This window comes from Myotis yumanensis, unplaced genomic scaffold, assembly GCF_028538775.1.
Source record: "Myotis yumanensis isolate MYYU_CA2020_CCGP unplaced genomic scaffold, mMyoYum1.0.hap1 SCAF_3, whole genome shotgun sequence".
Classification (NCBI taxonomy): Eukaryota; Metazoa; Chordata; class Mammalia; order Chiroptera; family Vespertilionidae; genus Myotis; species Myotis yumanensis.
The window spans coordinates 161,440,062-161,464,258 of record NW_027223754.1 but is presented as its reverse complement, the minus strand read 5'-3'; the positions used below and the strand labels follow the sequence as shown (position 1 = coordinate 161,464,258).

The following is a 24,197-nucleotide window of genomic DNA, read 5'->3' as shown; positions in this document are numbered from 1 at the left end:
GGTGAGGAGGGGGCGCCCTGCGAGCAGCCCCCTGCCCGCGCCAGGCCGATGGTTGCGAAACGTGGCGGAGGCGGAGAGAGGAGGGGAAAAGAAGACAGCGGGATTTGAGCCCTTCGCCGGGACTGAGCGATTCAAGGACATCTCGAGCAAGAACGCCTGGAAACTGAGCTCTCGCCTGCTCTGGGACTCCTGACGTGGCTGGGACAAAATTCCCTCTTCCTCACAGCCCCAGCCCAGTCTGGTTCCTCACTCTTTCTTCCCCCCTCAAACTCCGCGGGCGAGGAGCGCAGCTAGGCCTTAGTCTTTCCCCAGCTCAGGCCTTCTCTCCCTAAGCCCAGCCAGAGAAACCTGAGTGGACCTAGAGGGTGAGGTAGTGAGGGGGTCTCCCAGAGAGAAAAAATCCGTCAGAGTTTTCCAGACCTTCCAGATCCCCGCCAGCGCCCCCTCCAGCGCCTCCGCCTGCAAGCGGGGCGGGGTGGGGTGGGGGTGGGGGGGTCGGGAGGGACGCTTCTCCTGGCAGGGGCGGGGATTTCCTGGGGAGAGGCAGGCAGGAAAGAATAAGACTTGGAGCTTGGGGAGGGGGGTCGGAAAGGGGCCGAATGGCTGCATAGCCCCTGACCATGGGCTGTGAAGGTTGCCCAGGCGCCTGCTCTGCCCACCCCCTTCTCCTACCCCCAGTCAGGTTCTTCCCGCACTTCCATGTAGCTCAGAAACCCCTCTCCTGTGGACCTTGTGGATTTCAATCCCTGGAGAGCCTGGTCCAGAGACCTTTCCTCCATAGGGCACAAAACAGGTCTTGTCCTCTGCCCTGCCCATATATTTGTGGAGGCTTGAATCTTGCTTTTCCATGCCACAATTAAAATCTATTTTCTATCCGAAATATCTGACATAGGTATCACATGAGGGTCATACACAGGGATGTAGAGCCGTCTTCCAGGCCATTGTGTCTGGTTCTACACACACACACACACACACACACACACACACGTTGAAAATGACCTTGTTGCTACTCTGGGGTCTCTGACATGATGAGGAGGTCTACTCGGCTACCATGGCTCCTCACCTCCAGGCTCACCCCAGAGTCCCCAGTACTCTCAGCCTCATGACCCCACCCCACCCCCATCTAGTTCTGCCCACCCAGGATCACTTCTCCTGGGCATCCTGTCTACCTCTCCAGAGGCTTGGTTCACTTTTCCATGCTGACAGGCAACTTCTCAGCAATGGCAGTGCTTTGGGCCATCCAAAGAGAGGGACCTCCAACCTGAGATAAGCCCCCTCTAAGTCCCACCTGGGCAGGCCCCTTCCCCCACTTAAGTCCCCTTCCCTCAGCCATTTTTGAAGATTGGAAGTCCCTGGGGGTGAAGAGGACAGGTCTATCAGTTACCAAAAAAACCCCTCAGTGCACCCTAAACGAGGCCTCCTCTTCCCTTAAAATTAAATACAATTTCAAAGGCCATTTCAGGGGTTTGTTGCAGCAACAACCAGCTTCTCCTCTACAGGGTAGAAAATCCATCGGTCTGAAAGGGGAGCCGGCGCACCAGGCTGCAATTTCTCCAAGTAGGCACCGGGTGTCGCTGTGGGCTCGTTGTCCCGGCTACCCCCAATTCCAAAGAACCATTTTTTTTTCCTCCCCCTTCTCTCTGTTTCTCTCATTCCCTCTCCCCTTTGGTTAGGCTTTGCCAACATATCAAGATGCGTTTCGCCGGCTTCCATCACTAACCTCCCGGAGGTCATCAAACCAAATTTATGAGTGGTCGCTGGAGTCACGTGACTCTATTTAAGGCTCCCTTATTTGGGAAGAGCGCATAGGATAAAGAAAGAGATATCTCCACCTATAAATTGTGCACTTTGGAGAACAAAAAACCCCTCAACTTCAAAGAGTCACAAATCACCCTTAATCAAAAAGGGTGCAGAAATTTTTTTGGGCCCTCCCCGCCATGAGCTCCTACGTAGCCAATTCATTCTATAAGCAGAGCCCCAATATCCCTGCCTATAACATGCAAACTTGTGGGAACTATGGATCGGCCTCAGAGGTGCAGGCATCCAGGTACTGCTACGGCGGATTGGACTTAAGCATCACTTTCCCACCGCCTGCGCCTTCCAACTCTCTCCACGGGGTAGACATGGCTGCCAACCCCCGGGCTCACCCCGACCGCCCCGCCTGCAGCGCCGCGGCCGCTCCAGGACACGCTCTGGGCAGAGACGAAGCGGCTCCTCTGAACCCCGGGATGTACAGTCAGAAGGCGGCTCGCCCAGCGCCGGAGGAGCGAGCTAAGAGCAGTGGGGAGATCAAAGAGGAGCAGGCGCAGACAGGGCAGCCTGCCGGACTGAGCCAGCCACCGGCCCCGCCACAGATTTACCCGTGGATGACCAAACTGCACATGAGCCACGGTAAACTTTAGGACTTCATTTTGCGCGCTCGGGTCCGCCTGGGTTTTATAGGCCATGCGGGGCAAATAAAGAAAAAAAACCTGCGGCCATAAATTTTACGATCCAGGCATCAATGGCTCGTAAAACTGTCCACTAAAAGGCTTAGAGGCTGTGTGCGCCCAAATTTACGACGACATAATTGGATCATAGGAACAAAACGTGTATAAAAGGCAATATTCAATTTTTGGGGGAGAGGGAGGGAGTTAAAAAAATAGAGGGATCTAAAGGGTGAGGAGCGCGGGGCTCCAGCGCGGGGATCCCCCCGCGGCTCCCTCCTCCCCCGTGGAGCCGGCTCGGCCTGCGCTCGCCGCTCCGGAGGACTCCAGCGACTTGGGGGGGCGGGAGGGGGGTCCCCGGTGCTCGGATCTTGAGGGTGCTTATTGTTCGGTCCGAGCCTGGGTCTCCCTCTCCCCCCACCCCTCAGCCCCTCTGGCTGCGGAGTGAAGGCTGCGGCGGAAAGTTTCCTGCCCGGGCGGCGGCGCCTCTCCCGGGGCTGGGCTGGGCCGGGCCCGCCCGCGGCCCGCCGGGCCTGCCTCGCCCTGCTCGCCTCCATCCCTCCGCCGCGGGTCGGGGCCTGGGACTCGGGTGGGGACGCTGAGGCGCTGCACGCTATTCACCCCTTCCTGGCTTGGGGGGGCTTATATTCCAGAGACAGACGGCAAGCGGTCCCGCACCAGTTACACGCGCTACCAGACTTTGGAACTGGAAAAAGAATTCCACTTTAACCGCTACCTCACTCGCCGCAGGCGCATAGAGATCGCCAACAACTTGTGTCTCAACGAGAGACAGATCAAGATCTGGTTCCAGAACCGCAGGATGAAGTGGAAGAAAGATTCCAAAATGAAAAGCAAAGAGGCTCTTTAGGAGGCGGCGGGGAGGCCCGCCCGGAGCGCCCTGGCTGCTCCCACTCCCCTCGCCTTTCCTTTCCGGTTCTCCTCTCTGTATTTTAGGGCAAGGGCGGTGGCTGGGGACCCGCTCCGGGCCTCAGAGACAAAAGCGCTTTCCCCGGCACCCGCATCTCCACCGACCCCAGGTTCCCGCGGGGCTGACCACGCTGTGCTGACTCCCCTTAGTTCTGCTCGGCTCCGGGCCGCCCCGAGGCCAGCTCCGCAGGGTTCCCAGGGCTGTGGCTTCCTGGCGCTGCCCAGGCTGGCGCCGACCCCACCGGACGGCCTGGGCCGCCTCTCAGCCTTCCAGCCCCAGCTGGACCCACCCCCGTTAAGGTGGGCCGTGCGGTTGCTGCAGGCCGGGCGCCCCGACCCTCCAGCCTCGCTCTCTCCTTTGTTCCCGGTTTAGGCTGGCCAGGCCGCTGCGATCTGGCGAGAGAGTGGTTGTGCCTGGGGGAGTCTGGCGCCAGATTCGGGGTGCTTCGTTGTAGTGACTACACTCAAGTTGTTCATTTTTAAATGATTTGCATAATAAAAGGGGGAGCCGATTGAAGTCTGCCTCCGGCCCCTTGGGTTGTCCTATGCTCTCTAAACCTTCCCCCAACCCCAAACCCGGGAACCTCTCCAGCCTGCGCCCTCTGCATGCCTTCAGGCCCCCAGCCTCAGACCACTAGCTAGCTCAACTATTGAGGTTCCCTGCCACAGGACCCCAGCAGCGGTCCTCGGGGCTCCTGGCTGCTAGTATCCTTGCCGCCACTTTCTGTGCCCGCCTGCTCCATCGCTGTTGTACAACTATTTATTGACGCCAGGTCTTTCCTGAAACTATATTTTGTCATAGCAAATAAAGACAAAGAGAGAACAGGACTAAAGATGCAGTGGCTCCTCTCTGTTTGGGGCACGTATTGGGCAAAAATGTCTAAATGGGCTGTGAGGTGGAGGGGGAGGCCCACAGCCTTTAAACCTCCTCTTTAAAGGAATTTTTAGGAGCTTCTCCGGGTATTGAGACAAGGCAGGTGAAACTGGGCTCCTGTCCTGACCCCTGGCCCTAAGAAGGGCCTCTGGGGGAAGGGGAGGACCCAGGTGCCTGTCCTATGCTGTGGCCATCCAAGGCATTCAGGCCTCTGCACCCCATTCCCTTTTTGGCTGGGTGGATCTGGGGCCTCTAGACTGACAGCAGCCCTCACTGCAGGCAAGAATGAATCTGTAGGGACTCGTGGCTCTGCAGTGGGGTTAAGGGGTCCCCTAGGGGCCTAGGTGGACATAAAGGGCTGAGCCCTCAGCCTAGGGTCCTATTTGGTCTCAGAAGGATCCTCAGAAAGAGTTGGTGCTGCTGAGTAAAGGGGTGCTGGGAAGTTGGAGGAGGTGTGTCTCAGCTTTCTCAGATAGGGGCGGAGGGTGAGTAGGGAGGGCAATCTGCAGGGTATACCTGCCTGGCAGGAATCTTCAGACCGTTTCCCCACCTTCTAGGGCCTAGGTCTATGCGGGACAATGAGCTGGAAAGGGGCTACATAGACCAGTGCCTGAGCTTCATCTGTTCGCCATCATTTATCTCTGGTCGCTGGGATTTTGTGTAGGGGGAGGGTGGGCAAAAGGGAAGGAGAAACAGGAGATAATTCAGGTGGTGCCTGAGACTGGCTTAGGCCCTTGCTCTGCTCTGATTCAGGCTCTTGGGATGAGAAGGGGGAGGAAGTACTTTATAGGAGAAACAAATGTGGGAAGGGTCCATAAAACTTTACTGCATTTCCTCTCCCACCTCCCACAATGGGGTGATTTCCTGGAGCCAAGCCTAGGCCCCCCATACTGGGCGGTGGGGGGGGGGGTAGGTTCAGGAGCTGGGCTAGAAGGTTTCTCCAGCAGCCAAGAGGGAAAGGGAGCAGGGAGGCTCTGGGGAGGGGTAAGGGGAATATTTATGATTATTAATGCTGATGCTCCTTGGATTTATTATAAGGACTGACTTCTCTGCATCCTATTGCCTAAGCCACCTGTCATTTTTTAAAAGACCCAAGAGCCTTTCTTCACTCCACGCTAGCAAGTAGGAGGTCTCACCAAATGTTTATTGAACTGCACCCATTGCTGCACCCTTCTTCACACTGCACTCACTCAGACCAGATTAGGCCTCCCGAAGTGACTCTCCTCCACCAGCACACAGCAGACAGCCCAGCGCCAGCTCGCCTACTCTCTCTCTCTCTCTCTTTCTCCCTCTCTTTCTCAAATAAAATGTGTAATTTTTCGTCAGGGAGTTATTTTAATTTTTTCTCCATGCTGAGTAAAACTATTGGGTGAGCGGTGAAGCATGGAGAAGCACTGGCGTCACCAGTGGGTAACCGTTAACTAAGAAAGAGGCCCTGGCGCCTGCCATCACCTGCCCCAGCCTCCCTGACTGCCCGAGGCCCTGGGCTTCCTCCCCAGGGGATGCACTGCCCCAGGGGGAGAAACAAGGGCTTGGCCAGGGGTGGGGGCAAAGTTGCTCAGACCCCCTGGGCAGGGCGCTCCAGCCCCACCTTGCACTGACTGCCTCCTCCCTGAAGGGTTTGGGCCTCTCTTTCACTGGAAGAGCTGGGCAGGCTTGGGTAGAAGCAGCCATGCCTGCCCGTTCCCCGGTCCTGTCACAGCCTGCAGGTCTTCGTCCAGGCCCCAGCCTCTGCTTCAGCAGCATCAGCAGCCACAACCCTGCACTGGGAGTGGGTACAGCCCAGACCTTTGCTTTTCGCCCTGAGCAGAGGCTTCTACTTTGGAGTCTGAGGTGGTTCCCCCACCGGCCAGCCCCCTGGAACAATCTCCACTTACCAGGGTTTAGCATTACTCTGGGGGAGTTAGTGGAGGGGCTCCTGGGTCCCAAACAGAGACAATAAAGCCTGCCTCTTCACTTAGCCCTGAAACCCACCCCCTCTGTCATCGAGAAAGAAGGGGAAGAAGCATGACTTACCTTCCCGGGGGAGTGGGAAGAGGGGGATACGGCCCACTCTGAGCAATTAGAGGAGAGAGGAGGAAAAAAATAGGAGGAAAAAATATCAACACGACCTCGAAGGCGACAGGTCCTTATGGAAATAAGTAAGTAAATAAATAAGGATCCACCCTCTCCCCCCTCCCCACCCTGCAAGGGGGGTGTGGGGGTGGGGCAAAGGAGCAGCACGAGGTCTTTTTAGTGTAACTGAGCATTAGAGAAATACCCACGGCTTCTATGTGAATTTAGGAGTTTGAAACTTTTGGAGGTTATTTATGTGAATGGCCCGAAGGCAAGCCCGTGAGTGGCTCTTGGGGGACCACGTGATGTCATTAAACCAAGTTTTATGGTGTAGGGAGAGCTGACAAACCCACAATATATTTACATCATATATAATCTTAACTGTCCAGCCACGCAGCTGCTGGTGAGGTTTAATGCTAGGACAGAGGGCCTGGCAGTTAGAGGGGATTACGGCGCTGGGGATGATGGTGAGAGAGGTTACTTCTTCGCAAATGAATCCCAGGCGAATGCTGTAAGTTAATTTTCTCTCTCTGACCCTTTCTCCCGTTTACCTAATCTTTCCACTTTGTGAGAGAAGACAGTCCCCACTCATTAAGGGGAGGGGAAGAAGGCCTCCCCAGGCACCAGGCACCGTCAGGCTGGGGTAGGAGAAGAGAAGAAGCCGCTGGGAGGTAGGAGGATGGGAGAGCTTGTCGCTCCCAGACCAGCCCTCTCCTCCCTGCCCTTGTTCTCTCCAGTTGTGAGTCAACTGGGGTAAAGAGAGGCCTGGGCTCTTTAGAGCTTTGCCAGGTCTCCCTGACCCCCTCTCCCTCCTCAGTTGGGAAGAAAGACAGGGACCACATATGGGTGTTCGGTGGGTGTTTGCAGGAGTGTGTGAACCGCAAGCGCAAAATGCCTCTGGTCCAGGGAAGGGCTAGTCCGGCCCTTGGCCAGTGACCCAGAGTCCAGGCAGGGTGGGCAGCTGGGGAAGGAGGGCTTTGGGACTTCTGAACCCACAGGCTTTGAGCTGTAATGGCAGAAGCATCTTAAAAGTGGCCAACTGAACCCCAGGGGTCCTAACGCATCGCCTCCTTCTTCACCAGTAGGCCTGGGTAGGCAGCTGTCTCAACCTCAGTGATCTGGGGCTCTAGTCTGTCTGGGGCCAGTGTGGTTTCATGCCTCCTCCTCCCTCTAGCTGCTGGGGTCTTTCCTGGCATCTCAAGCCCTTGCCAATCGTAAAACCAGGCCTGGGAGGCCTAGAGGTTACTCCTATGATTGGAGTGTAAGTGGGTGGGCGAATGGAGGCAACTGTCTTTATTAGGCTGGCCAGGCCTCAGCCCTCAGGAGGGAGTGGGTTCTGGCGGATGGAGCCACCAGGGCCCAGTGTGGGCATGGCACCCTGGGGCCAACCTCAGGCTGGGGCTCCCTTCAGGTTTCTGGGAAGGAGCAGCACTGGCGGGAAGCCTGGGAGGCACGTGTCCTCCACACCTGTGAGTGTTACCCCACCCTGCGGGTCACCCAGAGCTAAGCCAGGAAAGCGACAACATGCGAACTCAGGCTCCTTGAAGGGGCCCACCAGCATCTCGAGGGATTCCGAAGCAGGGGGAAGGCGGTCCCATTGAGGGCAGCTTGGGCAAGAGGAGGGGAGGAGCGGGCGAGCCTTTCCAGAATAGTGGGGACTGCCTTGGAGCACGAGGGGGACTAGGCACCCGCGTTGTGAAGAGGTGCATTTGGGGAATTGGGAGAGAAGCTGCTAACCGCCCTGGAGACTGAGGAAGAAGCAGGGATCAGCACCGACAGGGAGCCCAGGCAGACTCTGGAAGGGGGAAAGGGGGACAGAGACCCAAATACACCGTCTGAGCTGGAGCCCCAGCCCCCACCCTGGCAGTCGGTGGTCTGTGTGAGGACAGAGCGCCGGGACTGGGGAAATCCTACGCCTCCCCTGGGTTTCTCGCTTAGCCTCCGCCTCCCCACCCTCCTCTCTAGTCCTTTATTTCCTGGGGGGCGGGGGCGTTCGGATCCCCGAGGATTCTCACATTTGGAAAGTGAGCTCTCAGGTTCTCCCTTCCTCATGTCTGGCCCTCCTCGACTCTCCCCTCCCCACGTCTGTGCTTTTGAGGGTTTCTGAAAACTTTCCATCCAGGCAGTGAGAGATGGGAGTTTCCCTTGGTCTATAATTGTTCCCCTCGATCCGGCCTCCTCAAAGCTTAGGGAGCGAGTCTCATGGACTGTAACCAAGACTTCAGCCAGGGCCAAGACCCCACCCTGGCACGACTCTCAGCCTTCCGACTCCTGGCCGAACCTCTTCCCATTCCCTCCGCTCCGTGTGGGGCGGTGTACTCGGGTTACACAGCGTCTCTTAGGGGGGCTATGACTTCCTTGTCCCGTTTTCTGTTTCTTAAGCTCAAAAATGTCACTCCTTCTTATTATCCTAATAATAATAGATCGTCCTTCCTCTCAAATAATTTAACTCGGCCAGTTTTTTCTGTTGTTTCGTAGTGGGATGAATGGAAGTAGGACGAATACAAACTGGGCATGAGGTTCTTGGTTTTCCCACCCCCACTTCGCGCTCTAATTGGAGGGGTGCACTAGAGGGGGGGGGGATGGGCAGTCAATCAGGTGCCCCAGCCAACCCGGAAAGCTTTAAATTTTGTTCCTAGGTCTTTAACCCTAGAAGGGTCAAGCAACCAATCAGGAATGCTCTAAGTAGGGTCACATAGCCCTCACCAACCAATCAGGCTTAAAGTACTTGGGTCTCTGTCTCGCCTCACCCTGTCCCTCCACCTCGGCTCCCTTCCTCCCCACCACTCCCTATAGCTCCTGGGTCCGCCCTATCTCAGATGCCCAAGGGAGTAATGCTGAGCCTATTCTAGCTTCTGTCCCTGAACCAGCTGTGGAGAGCCCTTGGCTTCTATTCTAAGTTGTACCTGGAGGTCAATCTCAATTGTACAAGGATCAGAAGTTGTGAGGGTGTCCTCTGGATTACTCCCATCTTGGCCTGTGTGATCCTACCCAATTCTCTAGGTTTTATAGATATGGATTCTAGATTAGGCTGTGCAGCAGGTGTGGATATGAACTCGAACCCTGAATTCAAATTCTGAGTATGATTATTCCCTATACACTCACCTTGTACAAGTTATCATTTTCTTCCGATCTTCTTGGGGGCAGGTGTGATGATTAGAAGAGGCCTCTTTTGATTTGTGTTTCTGGAAATGTTCCAAAAGTCATTAGCTTTGTCAACGTGATGATCCTGTGTCCTGGCCAATAGCTGTCAAAGGATATAGTCACTGAAGGTGTGGATTTCAATGTTTATGTGTACATGGGTCAGGTCAGAACAAGCAATGGGTGGAGAAACTATTTCTGAGCAAGAGCATTTGATGGCACAGAGAGTGTGCATGTACGACAGAAGTGTGTGTTTCCTAAACATTTTGGGCTGGGCCCTGACCCAGCCCACTCAGGAGTTCAGACCAGGTATTTCTCTCCTCAGCCCCCCACCCCTCTCCAGGACTTTGTTCCAGGGTTAATTTTCTGGTTGAGTTCTCCTCCCCTCCCCTTTCCTTCTGATCTCTGGTTCTCTTGAGCTGACTGAGGGGTGGGAGTTCTGATGAGCTGTGCCCCTGGGACCTCTAAGCCCTCCTCTGAGGGGCCTCAGGGGTGCAGGATGGGAGGGGTAATACAGTTTGAGCTGGGCTTTGTCAGCACCCTCCTGTTTGTTTGTCTTCTGGGTAGGGCTGGTTTAGGGACTATGCCACAGGTGGGAAGGATTAGAAAGTGAAGCCAGAGGGAAGGCAGCTCTTCTGGAAACCATTGAGCCCCCACTTTCCACATTACCTTCATCACACTGCTCCATTGACTCTTTCATGAGTTAAGAATGAAAGCACACACATTCTTTTTCCCTGGTAGATGGTGTGGTAGTCTTGTCTGAGACCAACCCTCACCTCCAGTGTGGATTTCTCACACTAGAGTTTCCAGATCCCATGAAGCTGGGGAAAGACAGGGGGCATTGGTTGTCTTAGCAGGCACTGAGAAGAGAGATTTTATTGCTCAACCCCTTCTAATATCCATGTAAACTTTTTCTTTCTCTTTGACTCTGCCTCTCTGTGTGTAGTTGCTTTGGGCTGAGTTTCTTTTTCTTTTCTTTTTAAAAAATTTTTTCCCCTTTATTGAATAAGATATTACAAATGTGTTCTTATCCCCCCAATGTCCCCTCATCCCCCCAATCTTGCCCTCACCCTCACCCCCTGTTGTCCACATCCATCACTTATGCTTATATGCATGCACAGGCTAGGAAGGAGCGGGCGAGCCTTTCCAGATCAGTCCTTCGGTTGATCTTTTGGGCTGAGTTTCTAACCTGGGCTTCAATTCTGTATTTTCTTTTGCTGAGGAGACAAGCACCACTCTGAGCCTCCACCTCAGTGGAGAAGGGAGCCTTTTGAGGTGGAGAAGAGGGAAAATCAGGACCCCAAGCTAGGGATCTTTGAGTTAGAGATTCAATATAAGGAAGAAATGAAACTGCTAGAGGGCCAAGAAAATCACAGCCCCTTTTAATGGGTCCTGGTAACCCAGAATGGTGTGTCTGTTCTAATAATATCTCCTTCACGGGCTTTGATGGAGCCCCAGAAGCCAAAGGAATTTGGATTTCTGAACTGGGGTGATAAGATATCTATCTCTTGGTCCTTGAGTCCTACAGAACCCTGGGATTCATCTCCCTCTCCCATTCCTAAGGCTCACTGAAGGGCAAAAGGGAACAGCAACACCCAGGAGAAATCACTGTGTGGGGGAAATGGGGATAAAATTTGGGACTTGGGTAAGTTACACTAGGTAATCCAGCACCTTGCTCATTCTCTATGGCCAGGCCTTGGAAGCTACAATGAGAGGTTGAATAGAAGGCTCTGGGCATGCTGGGGAGCCAGTGCAGGTAGGAGGCTACTTCTTCACACCTGATACAAGTACAGAGAAATTTCTCCCCTGATCTGCAGCCCTGCATGGGCTCAGTTCCCTGGGATCCTTCAGTACTGTGCATGCCACAGCTCTTAGAGGGGTAGAGTAGACTAGGTCTTCCCTAGAAAGATCCCTATTTCTCCCAGCCCCTGACCCCAAACACCATACATGAACACACAGAAGTATATGTATGTGCCCAAGTATGGTATGAAAGAGGTCTGAAGCCCAGGCTGCACACAGTAAACCAGTCTTGAACCAACTTCCCAGTCCTTGTCCTGCCCCATTCTTCCCACTCACCCAGCGTGGAGACCATTTGTTCTGCCTTCCCCACCTTTGCCCTCAAGCCCTGGGCAACTGTCCAGTTTCCTCCCTTCTGCCTCTCTGGAAAACCAAAACCTGGAGCAGCCCCCACAGATGGTGGCAGCCATGCTCTTGGTGACCTTTACTGTCCTGCTGGCCTGTTGGGTTGTAGAGAGTTGGGAGATAATAAGGAACTATGAAGCCAGACCCTCATCTGATCAAATCACCCTTACCCTCTGCTCCAGGCTCAAATTCCAAATCTCTCATGGCTGATTCTTTGCTCAGGCAGTAGAGAAAAATCTAGTAAAGACTTCTTTAAAAAGTCACCTAGAAAGCCCAGTGTGTGTGTGTGTGTGTGTGTGTGTGTGTGTGTGTGTGTGTGAAGTAAGTAAGGGTCAGGTCTCTCATTTTAGATTGTGTCTCTCCCCCTCCTCTGGATAGAGGATAGGGGCGTGGGCCAAGATTTTATTGAGGGTGCTTTTCCTGTTGGGAGTAGAGACTGGGTCATAAAAGCCTAGAGGAGCTGTTTTGATCTGGTGACTTCTCAGGAAGTAGCATCTGAGGTTTTGCTTTGTAAATCACTCTCCCCCAATCTGGCCAGCAAGATTGGATTGCACTTCCCCAAGCCCACCTGGGGCCCCTCTATACCTCCCTTTCCCCAGTAAACCAAAGATGAAAACTAAAAGGAAATCCAGGGCTCCCAAAATTTTCTACCTCCAATAAGAAAAGAGCTCATTGGTGATTCCCATCCTCAAAGTCCCAGATTTAGAAATCAGCCGAGGAACCTTTCATTTTCTTTTGTCCACAAAGACCTTGTTCCCCAAACCCCTCAACTGAAAAGGAACCAACTTCCAAGCAATCAGCTTCTGAGCCTGGTGGTAGATACCATGACTCCTCAGGGCTCTGCTCTCCCTGTGACCTCTTTCCTAAGCCCCAGACTCCTTCTTGACAAGGTGGAACAAGGTGTATAAGGGAGAACTTAAGAAGAAGGGGTGGGATTGAAGCATATAAAAGTCCCCATCTAGCACTATATGAATGGAGGAAATTCTTCAGTCCTGTGGTGACTGGTTTTATGTAATTAAGATGGGTGCAGGGGTGTCTGTGAAAGCTCACAGCCTTCTCCCATTTCTCTCTAACCCAATTCTCTGCAAACAAAATCATATTTTACCTACATGGCTCCATTTTGTAATGTTAATGAACCTTCCCCTCCTAAAGACACCCCAATTTCCCATGGGTCTCCCCTGAGCCTGGAGCTAAGGAGCTAAAGGGAAAAAGAAGTAAAGAGCCCTCTACCTCCATCTCAGTTTGGGCTCAGTAAATCAGGACATTTTCAGGCCCAGGCATCAGGGCTCCTATCCACCGCCAGAGAAATGTCTCCACATGCTGGCAATGAGGCTATAGATTATATGAGTTCCTGGGCTCTCTTAGCATTTGCACAGGCTCTAGTGTACCCTTGTTTATGTCCCAGAGAAGTCTGGGCTCAGGCATCCCAAACTCACAAGCATTAGAGAATTGCCCTCATTCCTAGGACTCCACAAAAATACAGGTGTCTTTATAGAGAGCTGAACAATCCTGTCGCTGTACACGTGAAAATGTATTTATAGATCACTCTATGCCTCTATAACAGGGTATATGTTTTACAGCTCTCTCTATTCCACATTTAAATACAGATTTATAGATCTCTAGATTTATAGATCCACAGTGAACATAACAGTCCTCTGTCGAATTCCTGCGTGCACATTTCCAATCCTTCTATAGTGTTGGATGTATATTCTAGGATGTATTGGTACAACTCTCTCTCTCTCTCTCTAAACATCTAGATGAATATTTGGTGGGGGGTTTTTTCTCACTTGGAAAGAACTATGCATGTGTTGCTCAATCTCTATTTTGAAAAATTTATCTAGATTTATGTAAGGGTCCCCACTCATAAAACAGTTATTTATTGAAGCAGAATATTTGGAGATCTTTACAATCTTTGCAAAACTTAACTATTAGAACATGTTTAGAGATGGTTCCATAATGCATGTAGGGGCATAACTCTCAGTCTGGAAGGATTTAAACTTACTGTCTCTCTCTCTCTGTGATCAATAAAGAGTGGGGATAGGGAACAAATATCTTTAGGATGTTTTGCTTATTAAAGCAAGTGATGCTGTTGCTATTTCCAAGGCTATCTTCAAATCTAGTCCAACTGAATTATCTGTCCCCTGAAAACCCACTCTAGGGACCACAGCCTCTCTCCAGACTGTCCCTGTGATCTGAAATCCCAGCCCAGGCTCCCCAACCTGCAGCGCCTCCTAAGAGAGCCACGAAGGAGAAGGGGACTGAAGAAAGGGAAGAGTCCTGCAGCCCAGCTCCTCCTGCCTCCCAGGGTGATGCTGATAGAGGCGTGAGGGCCCTCCACCCACCCACCTGGGCCTTTGACGTTGGGGAAAGGGTGGCAAGCCCCTTGCTATTTTTGTAGGGTGCCCAAATGGTGCCAGGGCCACTGCCCAACCCATAGGTGCCCCATCCCCAATTGTTCTTGGTGCCCAGGGCCCAATTAAGCGGCCGCCTTGCTCCCGGCAGCCGCACTCTTATCGGCGGGATTGATGCCTCGGCGGCTCCTGTATATCATTTCCAAGATTTTTTCTGTCCAACTCCTCGGCTCCTTTGGCTTCCTCGGCTTTGACTAATGATTGCTACAGATGCCAACGTCTCCAGAATCCTAATAGCCAGGCGGACTCTTATTTACCCAGCAACATTGCTGCTGGGGAAGGAGGTTGGGGAGCAGAGGTTGGGGTGTTGTAGATGGCGGAGGGGGTGCACAGAGAGCAGGTTGTGACCAACTCAAGTTTCACTGAACTTCTTCCCCAGCGAGAAAGACATTCCCAACTCCCTCCTCTCCCCAGGGGAAAAATATAATCATAAAATACTGCTAATAGTAAGTCATCGCTCGCCTCCTTGGAAAGGATCAAAGAATGAACAGGCCGTGGGAGAATAATCAGGGAGGTGTTTATTAGTTGTAAATAGATGAGACATTAAGCGGAACACCAGCGGTTTGGGGAGGAAAAAGAGGGTTGGTTTTTGTGTGTGTCTGGAGGCAAGAAAGGCTACGGTGGGAGAAAGGGTTTCTTTTCTTTATTTCAAGTCTTCCCCTTCCACTCCCCAACCCAAATCTGTTCTACTCGGAAATTAAAATTTCTTCCCTGTCTCCCTCCCTCGGCCTCACCTTCAGCCCCTCCGATGCAGGGACTGCGGCGCGTTCCCGGACAGCGGTGCGGAGGCGGCCGCCGCCACAGGCCTCTGTGTGGGGCTGGGGAGCGACATCAGGCTAACCGGCCAAGGGCAGTTGTGGGGCTCCGAGCCCCAGCCCTGGGGTCCCGCTCGGGCGCGTAGTGGTGGAAAGTTGTGGCCATATTTGCTTCTCTGGGCGCTTCTGGGCCGCGGGCGCAGGGCCGAGTGTCGGGGACGAGGCTGGAGCTCCCGGCTGAGCCCAGAGCCGGGCGCTGCGCCTCCGCGGGTCCGGGGCAGACCCCCTCGCACCCCTTCCCGGGGCGAGGAGGAGGCAGCCCGCGGGCAGCCGGGCCCGGCCCGGCCCCAGGCTGCGGCGATCATTCAACGCGGCCGCTTCCCTGTAGAGAATAATGGAGCCCCCAGCAATCCAGGCAGGACCGCAGCCCCGGAGCCCCGCGTGGCGGGCGGCCGCCGAGCCGGGAGGACCATTTCGTTGGTGTGAAGGGCGAGGCAGCGGCCCGACCCGCCGAGGCGCCCCAGGGGCAGCCTCTGACTCACAGCCCAGCCCGGCAGGAGGACCCGGAGAGACAAAAAGGGAACCGGGAGATTAAAACCAGTCGGAGGCAGAGGCGTCTCGAGGCGGCCCAAGCGAAAATCAATCACGTAATTAAAACGGGGAGAGGGCGAGGCCCGAGGCTGGGGGTCTGGGGTCCGGAGGCAGCCGCCGAGGTGCTGGCCGAGGCGGGCGAGCGTCCGGGGGAAGGGACTCGCCCGCGGGGGCGCACGCGCGGGGGCTGCGGGCAAACGGAGAACAGACCGCTGTGGATCCCTGCCCCGCGGGGCAGCGCGGGCCCGGCAGCTCCCAGGCCGACCCCGAGCGCCCAGGGCCCCTTCTCAGCCTCTCCCATTTTTATGAGATTCTGGCTGTGTGGTTAAGGGCTGCTCCCGACCCCAGTGGGGCCACGGATCTGCCCAGGAAAGTTTGTCTGCGAGCACAGGTGGCACCGAGGTACTGGCTGCCTCTGGGTTTGAGGGCAGAGGGAAGTGGCACCCTGGTTTCAGGCACTGACATATTGGCCTCGATTCCCCCAGCCCAGAAATCAGTGCTTGCCTTTGGAATGACTCCCATCCACGGAACCCAGGCTCAGAAGGGGGTAGGAGGCGGGTGGGTGTATTAAAGGGGAAACTTGGGGCTGAACAAACTGGACCCGTTCGGGCAGGAAAGGAGAAGGAGCAGTTCCTGGAAGAAGGAGATGAGGCTCGCGGGCAGCTGATTTGTGAGGGAATGATGGTCTTGTTATTATGGAGGTTAATAATGGTCGCCTCTGGTACGGCAGGGCCAGCCTGCAGAGATGATTTCCACACAATCCTTCCTCACAGAGCCTTCTCTCCAGAAGCCAGGGGTTCCCCAACTTGGCTGTAATGGGGGAGAATAAAATAAAGACTTTCCCCTCTGCCCCTGCCCTTTCCTCTCCCACTCCCTGAGGATTCCAGCAAAAAGGGAACCTTATAAAATCTCCATGCCTCCCCTCATTTTCCTCTGCTCTCTTCAGTTCACTACAACTCACTGGCTTTGGTGTTGGGCTTTTGTGGGGCGTCCTTCTGGTGAAGCTCGGCAGGCAGTTACTAGACCAAGTCTCCGCGAGTCCTGTCTCTGACCCTGGAGGAGACCCAGGCTTCCCTTGCTTGCTCCATGGAATGCTCCCTCTGCCCTTAACCTTGCCAGTCTCTGTCTTCTTTGGTCCTGGGTGCCTGATCCCATGGGTCTCTGGGAGCTCAGAGGCCACAAACAGATGAGGGCAGCCTCATCAACCCCCCCCCCCCAAAGGGATCGCAGCTTCCTATCATCACCTTAATTCTGAGAACACCAGGCCGGGGAGCCTTCCATAAAAGACCCTAAAGCCAGCGTAACTCCTGAATCTTTCAAAACTGCATTTAAGCTCCTTTAAAAACAGACGTCCTTCCCCCCTAAACAGGAAAGCTCAGGTCACAAATCTCCAGGAGCGCAAGCTTCCTGCACCCTTAGTCAGAATTTTGACAACAACAATATTCATAATAATAAGAATTAAAGCTTGCATCAAGGGAGAAAGGGACACCCCAGTACAAGTGTTAAAGGGGTTATGATCCAGCAGCCTTGGCCTGGAGTGGGGGTCAGTGAGGCCAGGATGAGCAAAGAAGGCAGTGGGGAACCCAACCTCTTCTAACTAACAATTTCTCCAGCATAAAAATGAAACATCAAATTCGTTAGCCCAGGGCCTTCATTTTTCCCCTTCCACATTATAACTAGTTATTGAACTCGCTGGAAGATCTAAAGGCCATTTGCGAAGAGACAAATTTCAATGGAGTTTCCCCATCAATAACCCCATGGCAGTGACCTATTGGAACAAGTCAAACACCCGAGGTGAAATGCAGGTCACTCTGTCTAACCAATATTAAAATGCGGCCACTTTTTAAAAAGCCACTTTAAACGAGATTTGAGGAAAATTGAATTCCAAGGAAGGCAAGGCAAGGAGGGGGAAATCCATGAGAGGACCTTGCCTATGGTCTTGGAACAAACAAGGGAAATTTATCTTTAATATTTTAAAGGGGGGCAAATTAACATTCCATGATTGCTTTTCCCCCCCAAGACTATAAGCGATTCCAGGAGAGAGAGAAAAAAAAGGTTGAGTATTTTCTGGTGACACGTCCAGGTTATTAAAATCATTTTAGACCAATTCATTACTTTTACTGACAAGAGATTTAAGAAAAAATCAATTAAGCATTTGCATATTCTTTTGCATACATTAGCCCTGCCTGCTGGCATTAGAAGGGGACAAAACACACACACATACATACGTACATACATACATACATACATACACAGAGGGGAAATGGGGTAAGGGTCTTGCTTTAGTTTGGGGTTTTCAAGTTGTTTGGAGAAAAGAATAAAAATGAAATGAGTTATTTGATTGCATACTATCTAAAAGTCAATTTATTTCAGGAAGAAGAAAGAGATATGTTGTCATTTTCAATCTCTAAAATAACAAAAACCACATACATACACTAAAAGCAAAACCCTGCCCTTCTGTGAACGGGAAAGGAATGACTCTCATTTCCCTTCTCTTTGCTTTCCAAATCCTACATTGGTTCTCCCATTTATTTTTCTCCCTAGGAAAATTCAGGGAGTCTGAGAGGTGGATTTTAATGCAGCACAGAATCGGTGGAGCCGCTGAGGTCTCTCAGCCGGCAGCGTGTTACTGGGGAGGGGAGGAATATGGGTTATCCAACGGTCAGTATGGTAATCCGGGCACAATAAGGCCTCGCACACAATGGACACATATTTTTCTTCAGCGGTGTCAGAAGGGAAGCGCTTTGTACTGAAACATGTTTCCGAAAGAGAAACCAGATCGAGATTTAGAAAGGATATGGGGTCGGGGGGCATTCGGAGAGTGTTTGGAAGCTGGCAAAAGGTAGTCAGAAAAAAATAAAAAATAAAATTGGGTCAGAGAGAGGTGGAGGGCAGAGCCAGCCGGAGAGTAGAGAGAGTAGAGAGCTCCTTGGGTTGGCAAGGCCAGAGGCAGGAGGGCAAAGCACAAAAGGAGGCAGGACCAGACCAGATACTAGGCGTCACTGCAGGAGAGAGCCAGAGAGCCGCTGCTTTGGTGCCCCCCCCCCCCCCCCCCCCCATTAAGCCAATGCTAAGTGCAGGAGTCTTCCGTAAGGGTTTGATTTCCGTACTGCTAATAAGTGAAAATGCTTGTATGTATGTGTGTGGTGCGGTCTGGCTTGCTGTTTTCCCCATGTGATAGGCGACTTCCTTGCTATTAAGCTATAGAAGCCCAAAGAGAGTATTTTGGTAAATGATATAGATAAGTGTGGGCATATTTGGGGGAATCTCCCAGATTTCACTTTATGAATGTGCATGTTGAATCAGCTGTGCAAGCCTGGAATGAGAACCCCACATATATTTGTGGCTGCATAAGGATGCATTTAATATATTAATAAATATTAATAGTATATATTTGTTAGCTGTAATAACCAAAGACAGATTTGACATTTAGTTGGAGGCATCTGAACTCTCTGTATCTACTTACACATACTGGCCTGAAGTGGGTTTCCTGCTCCCGCTCCCTCTAGCCACCTGCAGGAGCTCAGAATCCTGGGGAGTAAGCTGGTAGGATGTGGGGTGGGCAATACCTTGGGAAGGACTCCCTAACAAGCCCAAGAGGGTAAGGAGACAGAAGAAATGAGGACTGAGGTGGAGGCAGGGCTGGCAGAAGGTGAGTGTGAGGGCTGGGGGAAGGGGAGCCAGGCCAAGACCTCACCAGGTCAAGTGGGGAAAAGAATATCTGGGCCAGATTGGGGTGGGGCAGCCTGACCCAGGTGCTGGCCTGGAAGAGAGGTTGGGGGTGGGGCTGGAAGGCTTTCAGTGCCTTCAGCTCCCCTACCCCCCGCCTGAGAGTCACAGAGCTTTGGCCCTCCCCTGGGGGCAGTCTGGGGCCGTGGTGCAGACTTCTATGTAGGTCAGCATTCAGCGTTGGTTTCCCTTTGCCCTCTTCTTGCTCTCACCCCCCACCACCAATAATTACAAAAAAGAAAACCCTCACACACTCCAAACTACTATCAACCAAACAGCAGCCTTCCCCTCCTCAAAGTCTCAAGTTCCTCTTCCAACCAAACCAGCCAGTCCTCACACAAAGAGGGTCCCGGACAGGCGTGGGCAGGGGATCTCAACCAACTGTGGGCATTAGGGATTTTCCTCCAAGAGATGGTGCACCTCCAGGGAATTCCTGTCCCCTCACCCACCTGATAGCAGGGGGCAGGGCATCCAGGGACCCCCTCCCCAGGCACCTGGGCTGAGGGTGGGAGGCCTGAGCATCTGAGGAGGGAAGGCAGCCAGGGCCCAGGCGGAGGATCAGCCCCTTTGGACATCAGCTGTGGCCCAGTGTAATTCCTGCCTTAGGGTGAGCCCTAATTTGGAAGTGGGGACCCTCTCTTGCATCCCAAAGGTGGTAAGAGACAGGTTGAGAATCTCCCGCCTTCAGTCTCCCTCTCACAAGGGCTTTATTTTTTCTCTTCCCCTCCTCATTCCCTTAATTGCAGATGTTCTAATTAAACCCTCAAATAGTTGTTATGCCGTTTTAAAAGGTACTTATTCAAGTGTCAACCAGGCTGGGCTGGGAGGAGGCAGCGTAGGGCGGCGAATTAAAGGTAGATTGACTAATCACGGCGGCGATCATAATAATAAAATCAGAGGGGGAAAAATCACATTACGACTTTTCGTGGAAAGGAGGGAGCAGGCAGCCAGCGGCCGCCAGCCCTGCGCCGCCGCCGACACAAAGAGTGCGGGCGATTCCGCGAGACTGATTTATGACGTTTTACAGCCCTATAAAAGCTGTAGCGACGAGGCAAGCGCTCCTACCACCGCTGGCAGATTTAGTCTAATAAATAAAACATAAACAGTTAACTTTATGTGTCACTTTTATTGTTATCAAGTAAAATATAGCTGAGCCCCGGCAAGCTATGATTTTAAACTATAATTGTTATCAAGTACAACAAGGGGACCCGGCTCCCTCCCTGGGCTCTCCCTTCTGCCAACCCCCCCCCAACTCTGTATTATGGGATCAGTTAATTGGAATTGGTGGCAGGACGCGGCCACCCCTATCTGGGGGGGGGGGGGAGTGAAAAGCAGCCCTTCTTGCCCCCTCCCCCCTCTATGGCCCTGCCACCCTGGACACAAGGGAATTCCTGTGGGTTAGTGGCAGAGAAAGGGGAGGGGGCAGAAATGGACGGGAGACATCTCCCCCCCCTTAGGTGTGCCCAGCCTACCCAGCTTGGTGAGCTCACCCCTCAGCTTTTGGAAGGCAGCCTAGATATGGCCTTTGGGAATGTGTGTTTACATGTAAACACATGTGTTACATGGATACAATCCCTGGCCCCAAGCAAGCCCTATCCACACAGGCCTGCCTCCCTCTTAGCTAGGTCTGCCCTCTGTGGGGATGGAGAAGGAAGAGCGCCCGGGGCCCTGGCAGGACACAGCTCAGGCAGCGCTGACTCCTGGCAGATCTCTCTCCTCCTTGCCCCAGCTCCTCAGGAAGCAGCTTGCAGGCAGTGGTCAGGAAGCAGCAGGCCAGACCGAATGGAGGGTGGGAATAGCAAGCGGCAGTAGAAGAGGTCCTAGGTTCCTGGGCTGGGACAGGGAGGCTCAGTGGGTGCTCGGGAGGGCAAGGCTTCTGAACTCTGCTTTTGCCAACCACTTCCTGTCTCTCTTCAGCGGGGGCTCAACCCCCAGACCTCTAGAAATGACGTCAGAATCATTTGCATCCCACTGCCTCTACCTGCCCGGTCCAGCTGGGACCCTGCCTCGCCGGCCCCTTGGCCAGAGGGTTGGGTGAGTGTATACACGGGGAGGGGGCTGGACTCTGGTATGCTTGGATGGGGGGCACCCCAGGCTCTTCAGCCTCCTGGGCTCAGCCTGGGCTCCTCCCCATCCAACCTCCACTCCAGTCCTCATTCAACTTCCTCTTCCTGCGAAAGAGGGGCGCTGCCCGGTGACCTCCACAGACAGACAGGATCGCCATGCATGGAAACCTTTGGAGAAGCTCGGGAGCTGAGGCCCAAGGGGCCCATCGGCAGCCCAAGAGGAGACTTCAGGAGGGGGCTGAGTCACAGCCTCCCGACAGCCCCTCAATGCCCAGGCTTGGGAGGAACACTGGGGGCGTCCTCTCCTTTCACAGGGGAGGGCTGTCAGTCTGTGGGGTGTGCACTGAGACACCCCAGCCCCTGCCAGCTAACCCCACATTGGCACCACCACCACCCCAGCAGCAGCACCACCACCACCACACACACAAAAAAATTGGATACATTTTGAATAAAGCGATTCGGTTCCTTATCCGGGGACTGGGTTGCTCCGTGTGATTGGCCGGCGGAGTCACATGGTGAAAGTAACTTTACAGGGTCGCTAGCTAGTAGGAGGGCTTTATGGAGCAGAAAAACGACAAAGCGAGAAAAATTATTTTCCACTCCAGAAATTAATGATCATGAGCTCGTATTTGATGGACTCTAACTACATCGATCCGAAATTTCCTCCATGCGAAGAATATTCGCAAAATAGCTACATCCCTGAACACAGTCCGGAATATTACGGCCGGACCAGGGAATCGGGATTCCAGCATCACCACCAGGAGCTGTACCCACCACCGCCTCCGCGCCCTAGCTACCCCGAGCGCCAGTATAGCTGCACCAGCCTCCAGGGGCCGGGCAATTCGAGAGGCCACGGGCCGGCCCAGGCGGGCCACCACCACCCCGAGAAATCACAGCCGCTCTGCGAGCCGGCGCCTCTCTCAGGCGCCTCCGCCTCCCCGTCCCCAGCCCCGCCAGCCTGCAGCCAGCCAGCCCCTGACCATCCCTCCAGCAACGCCAGCAAGCAACCCATAGTCTACCCATGGATGAAAAAAATCCACGTTAGCACGGGTAGGCAACTTTGCTTTTTGCTCTCCCCCTCCCTCCCCTCTTCCCTAGCGCTCCCCACCCTCCCCGGCCCCCTCTGGCCCCCGTCCTCCTTTCTCTCCTTCCCCCTCTCTCTCCAGGAGCGACTCTGGGTTAGCACAATTGAACTGGATTTACGAGCGAGAATGGGTAATTACATCCCCCATAAATTTTATGGCTTAGCTACTCTGGGCAGTCCGAGCCATGTGCTACGATCTGTTATGTATGTGTGAAAACTATGCTCGCTTTCTAAGGGCGCATAAATAATTCAGTGTCGTTACAATGAGGATTCCCCTCTTATTACACTACAAAGTCTCCAGCTTCCTTCAACTTCTTTATAACCCATTTAGCTTGATGACTTTATTTCCACCACCCCCTCCTCCTGTTCCACAGAGCTGAGGTCGGGGTGAGGGTGGGGGCAGGGAGCTGCTGCCTCTGAACCCCACTATTTGCTTTTCCCCTCCCCAACCCCCCCCAGTGAACCCCAATTATAACGGAGGGGAACCCAAGCGCTCGAGGACAGCCTACACCCGGCAGCAAGTCCTGGAATTAGAGAAAGAGTTTCATTACAATCGCTACCTGACCCGAAGGAGAAGGATCGAGATCGCCCACTCGCTGTGCCTCTCTGAGAGGCAGATCAAAATCTGGTTCCAAAACCGTCGCATGAAATGGAAGAAGGACCACCGACTCCCCAACACCAAAGTCCGGTCAGCGCCCCCGGCCGGCGCTGCGCCCAGCACCCTCTCGGCAGCCACCCCGGGCACTTCTGAAGACCACTCCCAGAGCGCCACGCCGCAGGAGCAGCCGCGGGCAGAGGACATTACCAGGTTATAAAACATAACTCACACCCTGCCCCCACCCCATGCCCCCATCCTCCCCTCACATACAAATTGACTCTTATTTATAGAATTTAATATATATATATTTTGGTTCTTTTCTCTCTTCTTCCCACCTTATCCCTTGTCAGTTCCAAACAGACAGAACAGATAAACAAACAAGCCCCCTGCCCTCTCTCCCTTCTACCATTAAGGACCCTTAAAGCATGTGATGTTGTCTTAGCATGGTACCTGCTGGGTTTTGTTTTGTTTTTTTTTAAAGGCCATTTTGGGGGGTTATTTATTTTTTAAGAAAAAAAAACTGCAAAAATTATATATTGCAAGGTGTGCTGGTCTGGTTTGGGTGAATTTCAGGGGAAATGAGGAAAAGAAAAAAGGAAAGAGATTTTTAAAGCTAATTCTCATCCTTCTCCTCCTCCTCCTTCTCCCCCCTCTTTCCTTAGGCCTTTTGCATTGAAAATGCACCAGGGGAGGTTAGCGAGAGGGAAGTCATTTTAAGGAGAACAAAGCTATGAAGTTCTTTTGTATTATTGTTGTGGGGGGAGGCTGGGAGGAGATGGGGGAAGACAGCAGACAAAGCTAAATGCATCTGGAGAGCCTCTCAGAGCTGTTCAGTTTGAGGAGCCAAAAGAAAATAAAAATGAACTTTCAGTTCAGAGAGGCAGTCTATAGGTAGAATCTCCCCACCTCACCCCCCCATCGTGGTTATTGTGTTTTTGGACTGAATTTACTTGATTATTGTAAAACTTGCAATAAAGAATTTTAGTGTCGATGTGAAATGCCCCGTGATCAATAATAAACCAGTGGATGTGAATTAGTTTTACGTCAATGTCTGATGGTTTCTTTTTATCCCCCTCCTCTTTCTGGTCTGGTAACATCCCACCTTCTCTATAGTTACCTAAGTTTACTCTAAGCAAACACACAAATCTTAACTCTCAACTCTAGTTTTACAATATCCTTAAAAGAACCAATAAGGGGGTTGGGATAGGGGATCCTCAGAAGAGGGCATGTGGAAGATTAGGGCTGATTTCTCCTGTCCCTTCCCTCTGACTTTGCAGAGTTCAGACTTTCATGGGGGTACTTACAGTGGGGCTGGGGGGGGGGAGCGGGGGATGGGGTCTCACTTTTCTATAGTTAGGCACAGTGCTTTCTTTTTTCTATTTCCCTCTCCTATCTTTT

General features: G+C 53.0%; 2 protein-coding genes across 2 annotated transcripts; both read left to right on the top strand.

The window, feature by feature from the left end:
- The first annotated feature begins 1,878 nt into the window (after positions 1-1,878).
- HOXC5 (homeobox C5) lies at positions 1,879-4,190 on the top strand. The gene is made up of 2 exons (XM_070407723.1): positions 1,879-2,391; positions 3,080-4,190. The coding sequence occupies exons 1-2, from the start codon at positions 1,938-1,940 to the stop codon at positions 3,292-3,294; spliced, it is 669 nt and encodes a 222-aa protein (XP_070263824.1). The 5' UTR covers positions 1,879-1,937; the 3' UTR covers positions 3,295-4,190.
- Positions 4,191-21,449: 17,259 nt separating this feature from the next.
- HOXC4 (homeobox C4) lies at positions 21,450-23,824 on the top strand. The gene is made up of 2 exons (XM_070407722.1): positions 21,450-22,167; positions 22,661-23,824. The coding sequence occupies exons 1-2, from the start codon at positions 21,729-21,731 to the stop codon at positions 23,014-23,016; spliced, it is 795 nt and encodes a 264-aa protein (XP_070263823.1). The 5' UTR covers positions 21,450-21,728; the 3' UTR covers positions 23,017-23,824.
- The last annotated feature ends 373 nt before the right edge of the window (positions 23,825-24,197 follow it).